The 18,151-nt window shown below is 42.8% G+C and overlaps 1 protein-coding gene across 1 annotated transcript in view; it reads left to right on the top strand.

Moving 5' to 3' along the window:
- The window catches only part of LOC124722314 (rho GTPase-activating protein 7), a 558,315-nt gene that overhangs the window by 11,282 nt on the left and 528,882 nt on the right, over window positions 1-18,151 (top strand). Inside the window, exons 3-4 of the mRNA XM_047247494.1 lie at window positions 1,109-1,177; window positions 7,985-8,027. Of these exons, the coding sequence (XP_047103450.1) occupies window positions 1,109-1,177; window positions 7,985-8,027 (112 nt within the window). The remainder of the gene's footprint in view (window positions 1-1,108; window positions 1,178-7,984; window positions 8,028-18,151) is intronic.

Raw genomic sequence — 18,151 nt, 5'->3', positions numbered from 1 at the left:
AGATATCGGTTGGAAACTTTCCTCATGTCAGCACGTTGTAGGTGTCACCACCGGCGCCAACCTTGTGTGAAGCTCTGAAAAGCTAATCATTTGCATATCACAGCATCTTCTTCCTATCGGTTAAATTTCGCGTCTGTAGCACGTCATCTTCGTGGTGTAGCAATTTTAATGGCCAGTAGTGTAAATATTGCATAGATTTTATCTCTCATTCAGTTATTAATGAAAGATTATTATTTTTCCAATACCATTCGCTAATTTTGACACCGTTACTATAGAATTCCTTAAGATACGAGGAAGTTACGTAATACTTGATATCGATGCCTGAACCGTTGATTCGGAATAAGAATGTCGATGAGTAATCGTAACAGTCATGTCGTAAGATCCCTATCGAGCAGTTGCCTTAAGAACCTTCAACATCGCAGCGCGTCAGCAATCGTTGGTTAATATATTAAAAAACTAGAAACCCACCTCGATTGCGAAAAATGCACCTAGTGTTAACCTAGGTTTCGGCGTAGATAACTACACCTTCTTCAGAACAATGAAACCCACAAGTGCCTATGAAGGCCTTTGTCAATGATTAAAAGAGCACCAAAGCTATACATTTATAAACGAAAAAAAAGGAAAACACAAAGAGTACATATGTGCAAAGTCTAAACCATTACTTAACTTAATGGTGTAACCTCCACCTCACACCGGCCTATGTTCGATGGGCCATGACCCGCCATTTTTTTTTTATTAACTGCTGTTTATGGCGGTTCATGGCCCATTGAACATAGGCCGGTGTGAGGTGGAGGTTACACCATTAAGTTAACTAATGGTTTAGACTTTGTGCATATGTACTCTTTGTGTTTTCCTTTTTTTCGTTTATAAACGTATAGCTTTGGTGTTCTTTTAATCATTGACAAAGGTCTTCTTAGGCACTTGTGGGTTTTATTGTTCTGAAGAAGTGTAGTTATCCACGCCGAAACCTAGGTTAACACTAGGTGCTTTTTTCGCAATCGAGGCGGGTTTCTAATTTTTTAATACAGTTGCCTTAAGTACTGGCAGACAGATGAGAGGTGTAAGTGAGACGGTACGCTGGAGTAAAATGAAGATGTGTGCGTTGCAGGTGGCTCCGGGCCCGCTGTCCGCGTCTGCCACCAAGTGCTCCTCGGCGCCGCTGCTCGCTGGCTCCCAGGTAAGGCGTCAGCGCTGCCGGCATTGCTGGAGGAGCTACCTCTAACACTTAATTTACACCGATAACAAGAATTTATTCAGCTGGAAGGTCACATTACGGATTCTGTATTTTATCTGAGAGGACATGGCTTCCATGTTAACTCTTTGAAGCACGGTGGTATGAAAATCACGCTACCATTCCAATACTTTTTCAGGAAGCATCGTGAAGGTATATCTACAAGACCATCATTGTACCTCATAGTTTTCTGTTTCCTTCAGTGCTGTGATGGCCTGTCACCTTTACAGCGCCACAGGATGCGTAGGAATCACCTACGACTCTCTCTCACGTGGCGTTGTTTTGATCGGTATTTAGCTCTGGTAAATGATGCTGAATTTTCTCGTTGTTCAGTGGGTCTGGAAAGTATTACTAAGATATGAACCGATTGTCAAATTAAACTTCCTGGCAGACTAAAACTGTGTGCCGGACCGAGACTCGGACTCGGGATCTTTGCCTTTCGTGGGCAAATGCTCAACCGACTGAGCTACCCAAGCCCCGTCCTCACAGCTTTACTTCCACAATATCCTTTCTTTCAGAGGCGCTAGTTCTGCAGGGTTCGCAGGAGAGCTTCTGTAAAGTTTGGAAAGTAGGAGACGAGGTAGTGGCAGAAGTAAAGCTGTGAGGACGGGGCGTGAGTCGTGCTTGGGTAGCTCAGTTGGTAGAGCACTTGCCCGCGAAAGGCAAAGTTCCCGAGTTCGAGTCTCGGTCCGGCACACAGTTTTAATCTGTCAGGAAGTTTCATATCAGCGCACACTTCGCTGCAGAGTGAAAATCTCATTCTCGATTGTCAAATGTTAAGTGTTCTGACTTGCATTATGTCCGGTTGGTGTGTGTTCTTTACCACTATGCAGCTTCATAACATTGCAACCATCGATCATGTATATTCTGAAGCTGTTAATATGTTTGTTTTTAATTTCTTCTTTGGCAATTTATAGTATTATTTTCCTCACTTGTAGGTTACTGCATTGAAGTACGCCGAGGTCAAAAGACAGTGTAACTGTAAAACTGCTAACTGAGACTCAGTCTACTGTCTGGTCTGTAGATTATACACTTAGCGATGCCTATAATTGAGTCCAAGGTTGTCAAGTGTGTATCACGTCTATACAGGGTGTTACAAAAAGGTACGGCCAAACTTTCAGGAAAAATTCCTCACACACAAATAAATAAATGACGTTATGTGGACATGTGTCCGGAAATACTTAATTTCCATGTTAGAGATCATTTTAGTGTCGTCAGTATGTACTGTACTTCCTCGATTCACCGCCAGTTGTCCCAATTGAAGGAAGCTAATGCTCACTTCGGTGCTTGTGTTGACATGCGACTCATTGCTCTACAGTACTAGCATCAAGCACATCAGCACGTAGCATCAACAGGTTAGTGTTCATCACGAACGTGGTTTTGCAGTCAGTGCAATGTTTACAAATGCGGAGTTGGCAGATGCCCATTTGATGTATGGATTAGCACGGGGCAATAGCCGTGGCGCGGTACGTTAGTATCGAGACAGATTTCCAGAACGAAGGTGTCCCGACAGGAAGACGTTCGAAGAAATTGATCGGCGTCTTAGGGAGCACGGAACATTCCAGCCTATGACTCGCTACTGGGGAAGACCTAGAACGACGAGGACACCTGCAATGGACGACGCTATTCTTCGTGCAGTTGACGATAACCCTAATGTCAGCGTCAGAGAAGTTGCTGCTGTACAAGGTAACGTTGACCACATCACTGTATGGAGAGTGCTTCTGGAGAACCAGTTGTTTCCGTACCATGTACAGTGTGTGCAGGCACTATCAACAGCTGATTGGCCTCCACGAGTACACTTCTGCGAATGGTTCATCCAACAATGTGTCAATCCTCATTTCAGTGCAAATGTTCTCTTTACGGATGAGGCTTCATTCCAACGTGATCAAATTGTAAATTTTCACAATCAACATGTGTAGGCTGACGAGAATCCGCACGCAATTGTGAAATCACGTCATCAACACAGACATTCTGTGAACGTTGGGCAGGCATTGTTGGTGATACCAGAATGAGATTTTCACTCTGCAGTGGAGTGTGCGCTGATATGAAACTTCCTGGCAGATTAAAACTGTGTGCCCGACCGAGACTCGAACTCGGGACCTTTGCCTTTCGCGGGCAAGTGCTCTACCAACTGAGCTACCGAAGCACGACTCACGCCCGGTACTCACAGCTTTACTTCTGCCAGTACCTCGTCTCCTACCTTCCAAACTTTACAGAAGCTCTCCTGCGAACCTTGCAGAACGAGCACTCCTGAAAGAAAGGATATTGCGGAGACATGGCTTAGCCACAGCCTGGGGGATGTTTCCAGAATGAGATTTTCACTCTGCAGCGGAGTGTGCGCTGATATGAAACTTCCTGGCAGATTAAAACTGTGTGCCCGACCGAGACTCGAACTGGGGACCTTTGCCTTTCGCGGGCAAGTGCTCTACCAACTGAGCTACCGAAGCACGACTCACGCCAGGTACTCACAGCTGTACTTCTGCCAGTACCTCGTCTCCTACCTTCCAAACTTTACAGAAGTTTCATTGTTGGTGATGTCTTGATTGGGCCTCATGTTCTTCCACCTACGCTCAATGGAGCACGTTATCATGATTTCATGCGTGATACTCTACCTGTGCTGCTAGAACATGTGCCTTTACAAGTACTACACAACATGTGGTTCAAGCACGATGGAGCTCCTGCACATTTCAGTCGAAGTGTTCGTACGCTTCTCAACAACAGATTCGGTGAGCGATGGATTGGTAGAGGCAGACCAATTCCATGGCCTCCACGCTCTCCTGACCTCAACCCTCTTGACTTTCATTTATGGGGGCATTTGAAAGCTCTTGTCTACGCAACCCCGGTACCAAATGTACAGACTCTTCGTGCTCGTATTGTGGACGGCTGTGATACCATACGCCATTCTCCAGGGCTGCATCAGCGCATCAGGGATTCCATGCGACGGAGGGTGGATGCATGTATCCTCGCTAACGGAGGACATTTTGAACATTTCCTTTAACAAAGTGTTTGAAGTCACGCTGGTACGTTCAGTTGCTGTGTGTTTTCATTCCATGATTAATGTGATTTGAAGAGAAGTAATAAAATGAGCTCTAACATGGAAAGTAAGCGTTTCCGGACAACTGTCCACATAACATATTATCTTTCTTTGTGTGTGAGGAATGTTTCCTGAAAGTTTGGCCGTACCTTTTTGGAATTCCCTGTATAAGGTCGAGGCTGTCAACGACAGGGCAGTTCACTACCAAGTAACACTGACTTAGTGAAACGTAACAGATTGACGCAGTCGCAAGCCAGAGAAGATATTATTAATTCAGATCTCCAAAAGACGATGTGTTTATAAAGTATATAACAAATTTAGTAATACAGTTTCTTCTAGATGAGTTCCATACTACCCCACCCTACGTCCATAACTTGCACGAGAACAGGGCGTATTTGCCACTCGTATTTGTAAGCAAGTAAAAGAAAAAGAAATAGCTTTTATGATTACACATCGTAAATTATATAGTCTTCCCACATCATCATCAGTGTTCTGCCAAAAGGCAGGTTTTCACATGGTAGTTCTCCAACCTGTCCGGTCTTCTGCCATCCTCTTCAGGTCTGCATACTTTCCTCTTCCTTTTATGTAGTCTATCATCTTGTATCTCCTCTAAGTCTTCTCCCACAAACCAATCCTTCCAAAGCATCTGCTAGCAAGCACTCCCTTCTCAATGAATGTCCCAACCAGTTCTTTTTCCTTTCTCTTACAACCTTCAGCAGTCATATTCTCTCACCAACCCTTTCCAATACTCTTTCATTACTCACTCTTTCCATCCAGCTTATTCTCTCCATTCTCCTCAGCATCCACATCTCAAATGCTTCTAACCTTTTTTTTATCCTCTCGTCTCAGCGTCCACGTTTCTGCCCCATATAGTGCCACACTCCAGACGAAACATTTGCCAAGCCTTTTCCTTAGACCTTTATCTAATTTGCCACATAAGAGTCTCCTCTTTCTGTTGAATGCCTCCTTCGCTATAACAATTCGAGTTTTCACCTCCTGGTGGCCTCTCAATTATTCAGTTATTGTGCTTCCAAGATATATAAATGCACTTACTTGGCTAATGGTAGATTGTCCTAGTTTAATAATGGACGGTCTGCGTCTTGTACTGATGGCCATACTCTTTGTTTTTGGTGTGTTTATTTGCATTCCATATACCACAAAAACTTCATTCCGATCTTTCAGCATGTTGTTCACTGTCCGCTCACTTTCTGCCACTAATACCATGTCATCAGCAAATCATACATTCTATTCTCTTTCCACCAACACATATTCCTCTTTTTCCCATCTAATCCTTTCACAATAATCTCTTCAAGGTATACGTTAAACAACAGTGGGGAAAAGCAACAACCTTGTCTAACACCTCGTCCAATGCTGCTTCCTTCTGACATTTCATTTCCAATCCTTATCCTTACTTTATGATGTAAATATAGATTCTGTATCAGTCGTCTCTATTTCCAATCCACTCCTTTCCTTTTCAAAATATCCATCAGCATGTTCCACTGAACTCTGCCAAAAGCCTTTTCTAAATCTATAAAAACAGCAAAGATTTCTCTACCTTTTTCCATATATAGTTTTTAACAGGCCAATAGTACCTCTTGTTCCTTTTCCTCTTCTAAATCCGAACTGCTCTTGTGCAATCCCTCTATCCAGCTTGCCATAGAGCCTTCTATTCAACACTCTCAGCTAGACTTTAGCTGCATAAGAAATTAGACTGATGGTCCGGTGCTCTTCACATTTTTTAGTGTTTCTCTTTTTCTCTATTGGTATCATAACTGTTGCAACTAAGTCCTCAGGCCATTCCCCTTTGTCATATATCTCGTTATAGAGGTAGACTATTTCTTTTCTTGCCTTCAACAGTTCTGCTGGCAAATCATCAATTTCAGATGCCTTCCTATTCTTCATCTCCTTCAGCGCCTTTTCTACTTTTCTTCCCACAAAGTATAGTAAATATAAAACCTACACTGTAAATAGTTAATGGCTTCACGCTGACTTTGTTAACCGCAATATTCTGAAAAATATTCGTGGCGGCACTTTAATTCTACTGTATTCTCAGAAGTCATCCAGTAACACTGCCTTACGAGTCAAAACCTGAATGGAAATTTGGTTAAAGCGAGTCTCCTATATGGTCCGTGCATGGAAAAATAGGGACAAGAATCACTTCCTGATGTTATGATAATTTCTTACCATTAAGCCATACTAGAATGCTGGAGAACAGGAAGAAATTAGTGGGACAGGAAAATTGGGTCGTTGAGTAAACAGTTCGACTACAGCTGATGGCACTGCCCATTGTGACTAATGCAGTGTGGGATACTGCGTTGTCCAGTGTTTACGTGCCAATAAACGCCGCTTTTGATTCGATTCATCTTTCAAACGATTCAAGAATGAGGCGTAGTAAGCCGCAGTTATGGTCCTGCCATTTTCCAACACTACATTGACACATTGCTCTGGATGTGTGTTTTGTTAAGAGCCAATATTGGCAGCGCTCATCGCAATCACCAATGTTTATTTTCCACTATATGCTACGTTTCATTCGTTTGGTCTGCCTACAGTCGTAGCTACTTCGTACAATTCCTTTCAGCGGTTTGGCATTACGATATCGTGTATTTTCTTTTTCAAAATTCTCCGTTGTGATGATGTGAGCTAAGCAGAAGGAGTGTTTTCATCCCCATTGCCTCTATGGTCACGTTTACATTTGTTAATCCAAAAGCGGAATTGTCATCAGCAATAGTGCAAACTCTGCATGAATTTTACGTGACACAGATCTTATACTCCAGCCCTTCAAATGAAAATCTTTAATATTACCACAAACTGGTTTTGTTTTTGTTTTTGCTACTCTAGTTCTTCAGTAGCTTCTTACATGGCCACTGCAAATGGTCACTGCAGTTAACTGCCTGATAAATCTGGTTCTAATTTTGTTTGAAACAGATACAAGAGTAACGATTACGAACATCGAAACCAGCTGACAATATTCTCTGCCATTGCAGCTAAATTCACCAGAGCTATCGAATGTCTTATTATAAATTTCCACAATCACCCCTAAGGCTAACGAGTGTTTGCGCGGAGGTAAGATAGGCCACCTGAGAAACCTAACCCATTTGAATGTCTTTCAATGTCCTTTCAGTGTCGTGGAATACCTACTATCTGAATACCCATTTGCATAGTAGTTTGTGTAACATGTGTTGCAACTGTGTTTCTTGCTATGCGGCATCGATGTGCTTTGATAAATTAGAATATCTTAGGTTAATTATTTTTATGTGTTCTTTCACTCTACTATTATCATCAGCAGACTAATAAATGGAGTGCTTTCTGTCTCAGTAACACTGTAATTATAGTGTCTGTGAGCGTGGCATGTGTATCACCCCATCATTTCTCCCCGCCCCTCTCCCCCCCCCCCCCCCCAACCACTTGTTTCCTGATACGCGCGTTCAAGCATGCAAGCCTTTCTGCTTCTTAAGAGCCTTTGATTTCAATTGTGTTTTATGGCATTTGGAATATTTTTTTTTTAATTTTGCTGTTTCACTCTACGTTCTTAAAACCAAAACGTAATAGATTCATGTAATGTAAATTCTTATAGTTTTTACGATAATTTTTATCTTGTATATCTGTTAAAACCACAATACTGTGCTTATCACCCATACAAAACTTGTTGAACCACACGGTTTTTCATTCTTAGCACGCAAAAATGACAGCTGCTATTTATAATAACTTTTTTGTTACAGAATTCAACGCTGAAGACGTCGCGGCACGAGAGGCATATCCCAGGTAAGTGTTACAATTATTTATAAAGTCGTTATAGTAGTACAGTATGCTATTTAACAATTTAATATGGTGCATTGAATTCCGTGACTGTAAAACAGCTGAAACAGTGACATAGCACTGTTCAGAGCAAGAATGAACTCTTTCGTTTGCGGGAATTGCAATATCCAGAAGGAATTCAAACTCCAAGGATGCCTAGAACAGTTTATCGGCAAGACGTGATTAGAACTGCAGATACTTAGGGACCACAGTGAAAACAGCAATCGCTACAGCTGGAGGAGCCTAAGGTACTTTGTACTCTCCCATCCTAGAACATCAGCAGGAGTTCACTAACCCCCCCCCCCCTCCCCGGTGAAGAACTGCAAGTGCCTCTGCCTCCATGGCCTGCACGTTGGAATAAATATCAAGTTTCCGATGTGTGTGGTCGCAAGTTTGTTTCTCATAATTCTTCAACAATCACTGCCGGTACTTTGTGAACTTTCATACAAATTGTGTGGAGCTAGACTCTCCAGAAAAAATTTCAGCACAATTCGATCCCATATCACACGTTTGTGGGCTGCATCGTTACGTATTCTCAAAATCATGACTCGTGTTGAATTCTGTAATATTAACTGTCGTTTCTTCTTTATATGTGTCGTACAGTCGCAGAAAATATTGAACCTGCTTATGCCACCCGTCTACTACATTCTTCGAAAAAACTTCGACTGAACTTACCTCTGGGTTTAGCCAACTTTCAGTGCCTATAACGATTTGAGCATCAGTGCTTTCTGTTAGCACTTGGAGCTCTGGCTGTTGTTGTTGTTGTTGTTGTGGTCTTCAGTCCTGAGACTGGTTTGATGCAGCTCTCCATGCTACTCTATCCTGTGCAAGCTTCTTCATCTCCCAGTACCTACTGCAACCTACATCCTTCTGAATCTGCTTAGTGTATTGATCTCTTGGTCTCCCTCTACGATTTTTACCCTCCACGCTGCCCTCCAATGCTAAATTTGTGATCCCTTGATGCCTCAAAACATGTCCTAACAACCGATCCCTTCTTCTAGTCAAGTTGTGCCACAAACTTCTCTTCTCCCCAATCCTCTTCAATACCTCCTCATTAGTTACGTGATCTACCCACCTTATCTTCAGCATTCTTCTGTAGCACCACATTTCGAAAGCTTCTATTCTCTTCTTGTCCAAACTGTTTATCGTCCATGTTTCACGTCCATACGTGGCTACACTCCATACAAATACTTTCAGAAACGACTTCCTGACACTTAAATCTATACTCGATGTTAACAAATTCTCTTCTTCAGAAACGATTTCCTTGCCATTGCCAGTCTACATTTTATATCCTCTCTACTTCGACCATCATCAGTTATTTTACTCCCTAAATAGCAAAACTCCTTCACTACTTTAAGTGTCTCATTTCCTAATCTAATTCCCTCAGCATCACCCGACTCAATTCGACTACATTCCATTATCCTCGTTTTGCTTTTGTTGATGTTCATCTTATATCCTCCTTTCAAGACACTGTCCATTCCGTTCAACTGCTCTTCCAAGTCCTTTGCTGTCTCTGACAGAATTACAATGTCATCGGCGAACCTCAAAGTTTTTATTTCTTCTCCATGGATTTTAATACCTACTACGAATTTTTCTTTTGTTTCCTTTACTGCTTGCTCAATATACAGATTGAATAACATCGGGGAGAGGCTACAACCCTGTCTCACTCCTTTCCCAACCACTGCTTCCCTTTCATGCCATTCGACTCTTATAACTGCCATCTGGTTTCTGTACAAATTGTAAATAGCCTATCGCTCCCTGTATTTTACCCCTGCCACCTTTAGAATTTGAAAGAGAGTATTCCAGCTAACGTTGTCAAAAGCTTTCTCTAAGTCTACAAATGCTAGAAACGTAGGTTTGCCTTTTCTTAATCTTTCTTCTAAGATAAGTCGTAAGGTTAGTATTGCCTCACGTGTTCCAACATTTCTACGGAATCCAAACTGATCTTCCCCGAGGTCCGCTTCTACCAGTTTTTCCGTTCGTCTGTAAAGAATTCGCGTTAGTATTTTGCAGCTGTGACTTATTAAACTGATAGTTCGGTAATTTTCACATCTGTCAACACCTGCTTTCTTTGGGATTGGAATTATTATATTCTTCTTGAAGTCTGTGGGTATTTCGCCTGTCTCATACATCTTGCTCACCAGATGGTAGAGTTTTGTCATGACTGGCTCTCCCAAGGCCATCAGTAGTTCTAATGGAATGTTGTCTACTCCCGGGGCCTTGTTTCGACTCAGGTCTTTCAGTGCTCTGTCAAACTCTTCACGCAGTATCTTATCTCCCATTTCATCTTCATCTACATCCTCTTCCATTTCCATAATATTGTCCTCAAGTACATCGCCCTTGTATAAACCCTCTATATACTCCTTCCACCTTTCTGCCTTCCCTTCTTTGCTTAGAACTGGGTTGCCATCTGAGCTCTTGATATTCATAGAAGTGGTTCTCTTCTCTCCAAAGGTCTCTTTAATTTTCCTGTAGGCAGTATCTATCTTACCCCTAGTTAGACAAGCCTCTACATCCTTACATTTGTCCTCTAGCCATCCCTGCTTAGCCATTTTGCACTTCCTGTTGATCTCATTTTTGAGACGTTTGTATTCCTTTTTGCCTGCTTCATTTACTGCATTTTTATATTTTCTCCTTTCATCAATTAAATTCAATATTTCTTCTGTTACCCAAGGATTTCTATTAGCCCTCGTCTTTTTACCTACTTGATCCTCTGCTGCCCTCACTACTTCATCCCTCAGAGCTACCCATTCTTCTTCTACTGTATTTCTTTCCCCCATTCCTGTCAATTGTTCCCTTATGCTCTCCCTGAAACTCTGTACAACCTCTGGTTCTTTCAGTTTATCCAGGTCCCATCTCCTTAAATTCCCGCCTTTTTGCAGTTTCTTCAGTTTCAATCTGCAGTTCATAACCAATAGATTGTGGTCAGAATCCACATCTGCCCCTGGAAATGTCTTACAATTTAAAACCTGGTTCCTAAATCTCTGTCTTACCATTATGTAATCTATCTGATACCTTTTAGTATCTCCAAGATTCTTCCAGGTATACAACCTTCTTTCATGATTCTTGAACCAAGTGTTAGCTATGATTAAGTTATGCTCTGTGCAAAATTCTACAAGGCGGCTTCCTCTTTCATTTCTTCCCCCCAATCCATATTCACCTACTATGTTTCCTTCTCTCCCTTTTCCTACTGATGAATTCCAGTCACCCATGACTATTAAATTTTCGTCTCCCTTCACTACCTGAATAATTTCTTTTATCTCGTCATACATTTCATCAATTTCTTCATCATCTGCAGAGCTAGTTGGCATATAAACTTGTACTACTGTAGTAGGCATGGGCTTTGTGTCTATCTTGGCCACAATAATGCGTTCACTATGCTGTTTGTAGTAGCTAACCCGCATTCCTATTTTCCTATTCATTATTAAACCTACTCCTGCATTACCCCTATCTGGTTTTGTGTTTATAACCCTGTAGTCACCTGACCAGAAGTCTCGTTCCTCCTGCCACCGAACTTCACTAATTCCCACTATATCTAACTTTAACCTATCCATTTCCCTTTTTAAATTTTCTAACCTACCTGCCCGATTAAGGGATCTGACATTCCACGCTCTGATCCGTAGCATGCCGGTTTTCTTTCTCCTGATAACGATGTCCTCTTGAGTAGTCCCCGCCCGGGGATCCGAATGGGGGACTATTTTACCTCCGGAATATTTTACCCAAGAGGACGCCATCATCATTTAATCATACAGTAAAGCTGCATGTCCTCGGGAAAAATTACGGCTGTAGTTTCCCCTTGCTTTCAGCCGTTCGCAGTACCAGCACAGCAAGGCCGTTTTGGTTAATGTTACAAGGCCAGATCAGTCAATCATCCAGACTGTTGCCCCTGCAGCTACTGAAAAGGCTGCTGCCCCTCTTCAGGAACCACATGTTTGTCTGGCCTCTCAACAGATACCCCTCCGTTGTGGTTGCACCTACGGTACGGCCATCTGTATCGCTGAGGCACGCAAGCCTCCCCACCAACGGCAAGGTCCATGGTTCATGGGGGGGGAGCTCTGGTACTTTTCCGAAACAGTTACGACAATTTGCAACAGTTATACCAATGGTTCCGTATGTACGTTCAGACTGAAGCCTTTCTTGTATTTCCCCGAGAACCTCTAAGCTAAAAAACCATCCAGTCCATGTCACACAGCCCCTGCTACCCGTGTAGCCTCCTCCTGCGTGTGGTGGACTCCTGCCCTATTCAGCAGAATCCGAAACCCCACCACCCTATGGCGCAAGTCGAGTAATCTGTATGCACAGTCCGCCGTCTCCCTGCGCATACGTCTGTCTGAAAGGACGCATGATCATACAATCGCCCAAAACCGGCTCGAAATGTTCTATGGTGTGGTTAGTGCCTGGAGGATACGTGTTTTGGCATAGACGTGCTGCATCTCGACCGTTTCCATCTGCTTGGCGGTACACAAACACCATCTCGGCTTCTTCTCGACGTGAATACCGGACCATTCTGCTGCTTACAGTTCGCTGCGTCAATCACACATCCTGCAACACACAAGTAACACACTGTACGTCCTCAGAGAAACTGTCATTCGTCATTGCCATCTACCGTGGCAACGATGCATTGCAGGGCACATGTTCACTGGGCCCTTTTTCCTTCATTTCCTGTCGGAAATCTGTCCCTGTAGTTTGTCGGATTTGTTAATGTTCCCCCTGTACATGTTGTGGAAGACCATTGCGAAGCAATAATGGAGCATAGTCGGAAGAGAGTAGATGTTCCGGGATTCCTGGAGTTACAATTCTGCTGCGACTCGAATAACAGCTGAATCACAGCGTGTGAGTGAAATGACACGGCAATTGAAAACGTACTCCATAGTTAAAGTACTCCTGACAGTACGATTTTTGCGGGGAAAATGTCTAAATTGTGACAGATTTACCGTGAAATTCTGGTGATATATTGACCAAATCCAACCGTAGCAAATCCAGCCGTAGCAAAATGGTGCCAACAATTTGACGAAGGCCGCAGAGACGTGGGTGATGCATCGTGAGACTTCCATCTTTTCGGCAAGCTGGAAGGAAATCTGGGACGAAAGACAATTTCCGACGGCGAGGACGTTCACACAACGCTTCTTAAATGGCTCCGTCACCGAGGTGCCTATTTATCTCGTATTTGAACTGAACGATTAGTAGAACGTTCCGATAGTTGTTTACAGAGATTTGGTGACTATGTTGAGAAAAAGTGTCATGTATTTTTGTAATCTTGAAGTGTAATTCAGCTTTCAGTTCCTTGACCTGCCATAATAATGTGTAACTGTGCTCATCTCATGGTCATTTTGGCACGGTAGCTGAGCGTGTTCGGTCAGGGACTGCAGACCATATGTAATAAAAAAACTGAGTGAAGTTCTAAGCTACGTAATCTGAAAGATATCACGCGATATCCGCACGAAACCACTGACAAAAAACGATGAAGAGACAGATATAGAGAGAGATGACAAAAAGAAAAGAAAAAGAAATTGGTTTGTATTGCTGCCGCTTGCTCCTGGATTCCCAGGTTCGATTCCCGGCTGCGTCGGGCTGGGTGTTTGTGTTGTCGTCACCGTTTCATTTCATCAATCACCGACGCGAAAGTCGCCGAAGTGGCGTCAAAAAGAAAGTCTTGCACTAGGCAGCCGAACTATCCCTGACGGGGATTTTCTGACCAATAGTTCCATACGATCATTTCATTTCACGTTGTAACTTATTATGTCTGATGATTTCTTTCCGTGATGAACGACACGCTGTTTTCTTTGACGGTTACTATGCCTGTGTTTATACAGTGTCTGTAGCTTCAAAATACAATGTCCTTCAGACGTGAATGCATGTCTGGTGGAACAGAAACTGTTATTGACGTTTAAAGCAGCGGTAAACATTAAGAAATAGATTCTAATTCTGCGACTATGAACTGACGCCAGCTGTTATCGATACATGAAAATTTGTGCTGGGCCAGAACTGGAACTGGATTTTCCGCTTGTCGCGAGCAGTCGCCTTTACCATTTCAGCTATCCAGGCACGCCTCCAGCACTGATCCGAACTTCCGTAGGTCACGTAGGTACAATCCTACCTCGCACAATTCGTGATTCCCGCACGTGGAGACAAATATCATATCGCCATTTTAGTCCGCCGAGGCATGGATACATAATTGATGTCCGGCATAAATTTTCATCTGTTGCAAATAGCTGGCGTCAATGAGTAGTAGCAGAATGCGAATTTATTCCGTTACGCTGTTTCTGTTTGCTACGAGCTCTTCTGACCAGTCCAGACATGTGATGAATCCGTACAATGGTATCTGGTTCATTGCCTCGAAATCATCGCAGAAGGCTCGTCTTAGGCTGCACGACGTGCGTTACAAATACAGTTGTGCAACACTGCACAGATGAGTCATCAAGACAGTGTGGCGCTGTCGCTATTTTAGAAGTCTGCGACTGCAGGCGAAGCAGATGTACAGCCGGTGCGGGACGGCGACGTTTGTTTACAGCTGCAAGGGTCCGGGGCTGGCGCTGTGGCGGACAGCTTCACGGCTCCGCGACAGCCACCTGCCCTCCCACGCCTTCCTAGCCACGCCTCCCACTTTAGCGCTCTTAAATTTTCGCACGCTAAGTATAGCCGTGCACTAAATTGCTGCGAATAAACGCGAACGTGCGCCAAGAGAAACAGCTGCCGGACTGGTTAAGAGGCGTCGGGACGTGCTTCCTGCGGGGAATATTCCGGCACGGCGTGCCACTCGTCTCGAGGCTTTTATCTTCATTCACAAGCGCATTATTGCGGTGTAATACTACGTGGCACGACTAGTCAGAACTGTAGTAGGCGCTACGAAATAAGCGTCAGCGACGAGATGATTAGAGTCTGAGCACAAGCTCGCACCGAAACAGGTAAGGGCAGATAACCGACTGTACCAATTCAAAGGACCTTCCCCACATTGGCATTGAGCGAATCGCAAAAATTTACGGGAAATTTAAATCTGGATGGCAAGACTGGAATTTGAACCGTGATCTTCCCGAACAAGGTTCCAAGTGCCTTGCCACTGTAACCTGCATCTATTTTTTAGTTCATGCTTTGCAGTGTTGCAAAATTTCAGCCTTATAGCATTTTCAAGTAGAGGAGAATGTTGCACCTTGGAAAACATTTAAGACTTTCGCCTCTGGACAGCCCTGTAACAGGATTTTGATATATTTTCTTACTAGTGTTTTCCCCACATCTTTGTCCACATATCCATTCAACGCATGCACAGAACACAACCCTCCTCACTCTCTCTGTTGTCCACCTCTTCCTCCCTCAATCTCTTCACATCATCCTCCCACCTCCCTTGTCTACATCCTCCTTCTCACTCTCTGAGTCTTTTCTTCTTCTCCTCCCACTCTCTTCATCCATTTGCTCCGCCCTCTCTATGACCATATCTTCCTCCTCCCCTCACCACATCCTCCTTCACCCTCTCTTTCCACCTCTACCTCCCCTCCTCCTTTTCCACATGCCCACTACGCCTCTACATCTTCCACCTGCCTCATGTATTTCTCCATCCTCCCCTCTCTCTGTCCATTTCTTCCTTGCACTCATTCTGTCTGTTACCTTCCCTATTAACCCCGACACCTCAACCTATCTGCAGCCATGGTCATTGGCATACATTTCAGTATAGAAGGCTGCTATTGTTCTCACAATAAGCATGTCATGCAGGGCTGACTACACATCAGGGGGGTTGAGAATCAGTTATGTGCCCATGATGTAAAGCTGCCATGCAAAGCAGGGTAGCCTACTTGTCAGGCCCAGTAAACTGTTTCTTGCTCTTGACACACAGGCTGCCCTGCAAAGCAGGTTCATTTGGCAGGCCAATACTGTTCCCATATGACATGCTTGTCATGTAGGGCAGCCTACAAGCCAGTGGCTAAAAAAAAAAGTTTTGCCTGTATCTCCGTACCTATTGGAGCTATTAGATTTTAAATCCCACACTGCTGTTCCTCTTGAGCCCTGTTCCTTCTGTGCCAAAGTTGGTTGAAATCGATCCAAGTATATGTGAGGAACAAGGTGATGTACATTATGGAACAAATATTCTACTGAAATTTAAAAATGTTGCAGTCATCAAAATCTGATCAATACTGTGTTAAGTACCCTATCTGTTACATTATTTCTCTACTATCAACCAATAATGAGTAAGTGAAATCAAATTAAGTAGAAAGGTTATCGAAAGCCAGTTACAAGTTAAACACATTTTGAAATAGAAGCCTTTGGGAATTAATATAATCTTCAATTTACGAGACAAGTAAAACTGTTAAGACATTAAAGAAATTCAAGTCATTTGCAAACATCACATGTTCCATATTAGAAGACCTCCTTTATTTTCAAGATACAAGATGGTGCACGACCAACGAAGCATAGCTTAACTGTCCCCACGTTATATAACTAGTTTTGAGCATACTGTATGTAGAATTTTAGTAACCATAAACTTCCGAAACTGAAGAATTAACAATAGCTTCAAAATAGCATTAATATACTATACAGCAGTTAAGTGTGCAGAACTCAAAATATATACAAACGCTGCATAAAACACAGCCATATGTCTCACAACAACAAAAACAGTAGAAAATGCTGGAAGCTGTTTATGGTGCTCTGTTGTGCACACTCCTTCATGTGATTCTGAAGTCATTCACTAGAATAGGACACCGACTGGGAAACTTCATACGTTCTTAGGTATACAATACTCAAGGTATAACACTCCCCCTGTTTGTCATACTGGCGTTTTGCATGTGTTGTATATGAAGCTCGTTAAACAGCCTAGTTCTTATGAGTGCATGTAATACGTTCCATCTGACACCATTCGTGTGGTGGAACAATTTTCGACGCTCTTCTGCTTATTTTCTGAGACTTTTCGAAAATCTCTGGATGGCGTCGACAAAGGAATCAATATCAACGTTACACGTTGAAACAACTTTCTTTAGGCAAACGACGATGTGATACGCGCTGGAAGCTTTGTCTTTTTCTATACAGAATTAATATCAATAGCAAAGAGTTTGGAAGTAGTAGCAATTCACAAAAGCAAAATAATAATCGTTAGCTAGAAGAGGATAGCCAATGGGATCATCATCTTGAATGATAACAGTCGCGAGAAAGTCAACAAGATCAAATGCTATATACAGTGCTGGCTATCAGAAAAATGGCATCATGACGTAGAGATTAAAACTATAACTGCCATTGTACTTGGAATTTAAAAAAAATCAAGTCTCTGAAATGTAGTCGCAATCTTCAGCTTACCGGTGCTGCTGTATGGAGTACAACCTTGGAACATTACACCTCATCCGTGAATAGCCTGAAGGCGTTTGAAATGTGGATGCATATCCTACAGATCCCGAGGAAGAATTATTTTACTAGTGACAAGGAACTTCACGATGGCTTGAATACTACAACACCTGATGCTGTGCTTTGAAAGAATGCAATCTCCGCGAAATGGGGATGAAGATTCACTGCCTTCAGTCAATGCCCGGTGGCAGCGAGATACTTTCTGCATTCAGTATTGTTGTGGTTCCTGATGTCTTTTTTCATTCGTAAGCTGGCCGATAAGATCGGACAACTTTCTGCGCAGCATTATTGGGGTCGCAACAGATGACTAAATAAATAAAGATATTGACGTACCAGTAAAGATTTCGCAAGCGAAAAACGAGTGAGACTTGTAAATAATATTATGTTGGGGTTAAAGGTAGTCTGAGTGCATCATTCAATAAGCTACGTACACTTTTATGCTTTTGTTAAGAGATTTTATGAGACTGGGATAGCGGCCCAGCCAAGAATTTGCCTCAAGGAAGGAATAAGGCAATGACTGGAAATAATATTGTCTTTTAACAACTGACAATCACCTACGCACAGCAATAATATGCCAATTTAAGTTTAATTAAACAGGATAATCTGCGTGCGAAGAAAAAGTTATCACACGAAAGACATAATAATCTCTCCTTACCTGTGAGTGTTTTTTTTTCTTTATTTTCGCTGCTATTTCGAGCTGTGTTATTTGTGAAGTGGTATCCGTACAGAGTCGTGCAGTCATAAATGTACGAGTACAATTGGTACCAACA

The sequence above is a fragment of the Schistocerca piceifrons genome, chromosome X, assembly GCF_021461385.2.
Source record: "Schistocerca piceifrons isolate TAMUIC-IGC-003096 chromosome X, iqSchPice1.1, whole genome shotgun sequence".
Classification (NCBI taxonomy): Eukaryota; Metazoa; Arthropoda; class Insecta; order Orthoptera; family Acrididae; genus Schistocerca; species Schistocerca piceifrons.
This window is presented reverse-complemented; position numbering and strand designations above follow the sequence as displayed.